Source organism: Benincasa hispida, chromosome 9 (assembly GCF_009727055.1).
Source record: "Benincasa hispida cultivar B227 chromosome 9, ASM972705v1, whole genome shotgun sequence".
NCBI classification, from domain to species: domain Eukaryota; kingdom Viridiplantae; phylum Streptophyta; class Magnoliopsida; order Cucurbitales; family Cucurbitaceae; genus Benincasa; species Benincasa hispida.
Genome location: NC_052357.1, coordinates 41,274,400 through 41,279,990, shown reverse-complemented (window position 1 = coordinate 41,279,990; position 5,591 = coordinate 41,274,400). Strand labels below are relative to the sequence as shown.

Below are 5,591 nucleotides of genomic sequence, written 5' to 3'. Positions count from 1 at the left end.
TTTTGAGTTAAGCTTAAATTGATGAAAAATTAACTAAGTGTTGGACTAGGCATTGCTATGTGTTGGCCATAAGATCTTGGAGAGATTACTTGGGCAAAGGGAGAAGAAAAAGTGTGAATTTTGAAGCTTGACTTTTGGGGAAAAACATGGAAAATTTGGCAAAGTATAAACCTAATTGATGGATGCATTGGATGTGTTGGATGTGTTGGATGTGTTGGATGCGTTGGATGTGTTAGATGATGGATGTGTTGGATGCGTTGGATGATGGATGCATCGGATGCGTTGGATGCGTTGGATGCATTGGATGATGGATGTGTTGGATGCGATGGATGCGTTGGATTGGTCGTATGCGTCCATACGGCTGAAGGAAGAAAGTTGAAAGTGATGCATTGGAAGGTTGGGATGGCACGAGGGTTGGCGATGCAAAGGGCATGCGGATACATGGGGTAAGCTATGACGCGGGGCAAGGCAGGCGCTGAAGGGTGGTATGCGTCGGAGCTAAGCGCCCATGCCAAGCACCTATGCGTCGATGCGGTTGAGTGAGGCCATACGTTGGTGCCGTGCGACCTTGCAATCTGTTAGTGGTTAACGATGGCTTGTATGATGGATACGTTAGACATAGGCCATGCGATGAACTAGGTTGGATGCATGGTGGTTGGCTCTTACGATGGTTAAGGCTTGCGATGACTGAGTAAGTGGATTGCGATGGTGCCGTGTTGAAAACCAAGGGGAACCAAGGGTTGCTATGCGTTGATGGCCTACTATGCGTTGATGGCATACTATGCATTGAACATCCAAGGGTTTGTGGACGCATAGGAAGGATGAGCATATGGAGGACGTCATCCGGACATGTGGCTTGTTAGGAAGAATTCTTAAACCTTAAGAAAATTAAGTGGATGCATAAGAAGACATGTAAAGGATGAGGGCTATGCGTTGATGAAAGGAGAAGAGGACACTTTGGCTTGCGCTGATGTAAGAATGCGTTGATGGTGTGAAGAAAAGACACTTGGACATGCAGCCAAGTAGGAGGTGTCGGCCGTGGAGAAAACTTGGACGCCTATAAATAGGGCCAAAGACTTCAGATGAGAACTCAAATTCCCTTTAAAGGACATAAAGAAGAGTGTGTGAGGACTAATTGGGAGAAGACCATGCATTGGTAGCAAGACCATGCGTTGGTCAAGAAGTTCCAAGAGGGGAGATGTTGTCGGGCAGAAAAGACAAAAAGTAGCATCAAATTGGACGAGGAGTTCTCCCAGAATACTCGTGCGTTTGATGTGATTCCAAAGCCATCTGAAAGCTAAAAGAGTTTAGTTTTCATGGTGGGGCTTCCAGAGAGCTCCAAGTAATCGAGCTGGAATCTGAGAATAAGACAGAATGGTCAGACTGTCGGGTAAGCTGGACCAGTATTGATCTTTTAAAGATTCCGGCTAAACCACGAGGAGTTCTGAGCTAAGATTTTATGGTAAGCTTCCTGAGATATTTTAGAACATGTTTTTAGAAGGAAGTATCTTAAAATAAGTTCTGTAACAATGAGTAATATAAGCTGATAATTGAATCAGGAATTTAGGGTTTAAAAGGGAACCAAGGAAACCTAAGGAACTTCAGAAAGGAAAGTTCCTAACCAAGCAAGGTGAGTGGTTATTGTGTGTTGTATTGTTGATATAATTTCTATATATAGGTAAATATATATAGGGGATAATGTTAAATTGGCATAATCAGGGATATATGTTTATCTGATTACTATGCTTGTTGAGATATTGCGTGTATGTTTGTTTTGGAAACTGAAATTGTACCCGAGATACATAGTTAGCATGCTTGAAAAGGGTACTTGGCAGAAAAATATAGTCGGCTTCGGTCGATGGGAAATGATAGTCGGTGACGAACGACGGGAAATATAGTCAAGTTACCTAAGCATAGCTAGCGGTAAAATAGTCGATGTGCACATTGGCGGGATAATAGGGTACAGGGAAAATTTCCACAGGAATTGTTATTGTCTTAGTATACGTGTGAAAGTACTGGAGATGTTTATATTATGTGATAACCAGCAGTCAAGCTGGGGTTGATTGTTTTAACCAGCGGTCGAGCTGGGGATTGTCTAGCGGTTTGGCTGGAAAATAATAATGAACTTGTGGTAATGTTCTTGTTGACTATGCATTGTTTTCCCAAAAGTATATTTCTGTTGGCAAAGTTATTTGTTTATCTAAAGGCACCACTCACTGGGCTTTATAGCTCATGTTTTCCATGTTTTATGTTTTAACCCCCCCCAGGTAGCGAAAGGTGAGGAGTTCCAGGGTGCTGCTAAGGTCAAGGTCTGCCACATGCCACAGTTACACTTCCGAAGGGTTTTACAGTTGTTGTAAATATGTAATTAAGTCTTGGAGTTGTATGAATGTTACATTGTTGTAATAAAATGGGTCTACTTACTCAGTTGATTGTTCAATTTGTACATTGGTATCAGAGTTATTTCCGCAAGAGTTTTTAGGTAGTAAGTGTCAACGAAAGGGTTGATAACTGCTGCAGTCACGCCCTTTCCCAGGCTCAAAGGGTAGTCTGGGGCAGGGTGTGACACTTCTTCTTCTTCCACTCTTGGAGGATGAGGAAGAAGGCACTGATGGTCCCAAAGGTTGAACCTCTATGGAAATTTTTTGAGGAAGTGGAACCGTTTTGTCTCCCTGACATTTCCCTTGACTTTCATCAAGGATTCATAAGTCTGCAGCTCGTTTAGGAGAGTGGTAAGGTTGTACTAAACCTCATTCATTACCGCATTACTATGGAACTGAAGATAACTCTTTAGAAGAGTCTCAAGTATTAAGCTAATTTGACTGGCTTCGTTCATGACAACGCCATTCATTTCTACCATATTGAAGTGGACCATCATGTCAAGGACATGCTCCCTGACAGACGCCCCTTCTGGCATATAAGCATTAAAAATAGACTTAAAAGCATCATGCCTGAATGAGTGGCCGGTTGGCCAAAAATCTCTCGCAGCGACTTCATGATCTCCCATCCAGAGACCATGGCTTCATGCTTCTTGGCCAATACTTTAGATAAGCTAGCTAGAATGTAGACCTTGGCCTTTTCATTAGCCTTAGTCCACCTGTCATAGGTTTCACGAACAGTTCGTGAGGCGGTAAGTCTAGAAGTTGAAGGATATTCCTCCAATAGGACAAATTTTAGGTCATCAATCACCAAAACCATACTGATTGTATTTTTCCATTATGCATGGTTATCACCATTTCATTTAGCGGTTCTAAGCAAGGAGATTACTGCGCTAGTCATATTTGCTTATACAAAACAAATCACTTATTTTAGACACTTGTGCAAAAATTCATCTTTGTCCAATTAGTTTAGCAAAAAACTAAATAATAAACCCAACATTATTTTATTTGCAATGATACTTCAGTGAGATAGAATAAGTGTCACCTCGAGGTGAACAGTTACTCCTTCACTGAATTGAGACATTCTCAATCAAACATTACACCGTAATAACTCTTATTCCTATAATATTTTATTATCATTTATTTGGTCCAGAAATCAATGACTACCTTAATGCTTTCTTGTAGATGTAACCCTTCATTTTCAACCCTATAACCTCATCCCAACCAACCTACCTCAAGGAAGAACATAATTAGTGCAATTGATTATAGCAATCTTATCTATTTCTGGAGTTTGATATGACCCTTTCCGATGCAAGCACCTTCCTAAGGGGGATGCTCCCAGGGCACCACAAGGCCTAGCATGGAAATGACATTTCAAACTAATGAAGGAGACCAAAGGACGTGCGACACACGTCCTTCTTCCACTTACTATAAACACTTTCTCCATTCACCTTAATATTGACCCATGCAAATACCTTCCTAAGGGAGAGTGCTCCTAGGGCACCACGAGGTCGAGCATGAATCTCACCTTGTGAACTTTTAGGGAGAACATGGATGGAAGAACGACATATCATATATATATTTTTTCTCCCACTAAGTTTTTTGCAAACGATGGGTGTATTAATTTAGTAAAATTCGGCTAATCAATTTTAACTAAGTCCTTGTTAATTTTTTCAATATAACGCTTATATTGAATATTTTAACAATATGTGATTTCATTCATTAAACTCTTTAATAAAATTAATCACTTATTGCTTGCTTATAAAATATTTTCCCAATTTACCTTCCAAGTCGGTTCCCAGGTGGAGTTATTCTATTTTCATCAGCTTAAATACCCCTTCCTAAATAGAATAATCCTAAGATAAAGGTCCCTTATAGGCAATTATTTTATAAATTTAATCTTTTAATGGAGTTCATTTGAATCATATTAAAATGAATTAAGAGAGTAACCTATTTCTAATCTAATTAGAAATGCTTTTAACTAAGTCTAGGTGAATTAATTTTAAATCATTCAAAATTAATTTGGACCTATGTTTGCATGCAACTCTTGATTATATATTTTAATTCTAATTTCATTACACTTATAACCATTATAAAATAATGAAAAATAATATCTATAAATTTTCATTTTGTGACATTGATTAAATATAATATTTTATATTAATATAAGTAATGTCATGCTCAATGCAAAGTTCATTTTCATTTTCATTAAACAATATAACAATTATATTGTCACTAATGAAATCAATTCACATGCTATCATACTATATAATAATTATATTTTAGTATGATGCATGAGCATGCTTAATTAATCATGCAAAGATAATATAACAATTATATTAAAAGGATGCATGAAATATGTTTATCATAAGGTTAAATTTTAAATCTATATGGCATACAATATGCAACATATAAATCATATAATTTAAACATACATCTCATGCACATTCAATTATATAAAATGCATTCATAGATTGATATTTGACACCATAATAAAATAATTAAATTAATATAATTGAATTATACTAATTTAATTATAAACAAATAAAATCTAAAACCTTAGATTTTAGACAATTTTAAAAGAAAACAGAAAAAAAAATAAAAAAAAACTGCTTTTGTTCAGTGGCAATGATGAATAAGCTAGAGCTTAAAATGATGATCCAACCGTTCAAAGGAAACTCTAGATGTCCTGAACATACTAATAAAATTTCAGCACGATCCAACGTTTAGAACTCTAGATATCGACAAATTTGTAAAAGCTGTCCCTGAAAAATCGAACTTTACTGCATAGTTTATCTCTATTTTTTCTTATTTCGCATCTTTTTCCCGGATTCTTTCCACAACAATTTTTTATCACGAACAACATGGACTTACAGACTCGATTTACAGTAAAAATGTCCAAAAATAATGGGCCCCTACATGATCAATTCAAGTAAAATGAGTCTATATGCCAAATACTGAAAACATCTATTAAGCCAAAAATACCCAAATGAAATTTACAGTACTCATCTCATGAAAACAGTACACAAAAGCAGCCACCATGTTTTCTATTTTTTGTTTATACCAATTGAAAGGAATCAAATTCCTACGGAAGCATGATATCGCCTTGCATTTTGTTTTTCAATTTTTAAGGAAACAAAAACAAAGAAACAGAAATAATAATGGATAAACATTATAGGAAACATGCTTTAAAAGGAGAAGCAAAGAGATAAA

General features: G+C 36.9%; 1 protein-coding gene across 1 annotated transcript; it reads right to left on the bottom strand.

The window, feature by feature from the left end:
- Positions 1-2,743: 2,743 nt before the first annotated feature.
- On the bottom strand, positions 2,744-3,198 carry LOC120084725. The gene is made up of 2 exons (XM_039040542.1): positions 2,952-3,198; positions 2,744-2,910 (listed from the first exon to the last, which is right to left on the bottom strand). The coding sequence occupies exons 1-2, from the start codon at positions 3,196-3,198 to the stop codon at positions 2,744-2,746; spliced, it is 414 nt and encodes a 137-aa protein (XP_038896470.1).
- Positions 3,199-5,591: the final 2,393 nt, after the last annotated feature.

Bases quoted from the DNA above. Each gene is read 5' to 3' on its own strand.
- LOC120084725 (XM_039040542.1), bottom strand. From the start codon at position 3,198: ATGGTTTTGGTGATTGATGACCTAAAATTTGTCCTATTGGAGGAATAT. The intron at 2,911-2,951 runs GCATGATGCTTT...CTTATATGCCAG, and splicing joins CCAACCGGCCACTCATTCAG to AAGGGGCGTCTGTCAGGGAG.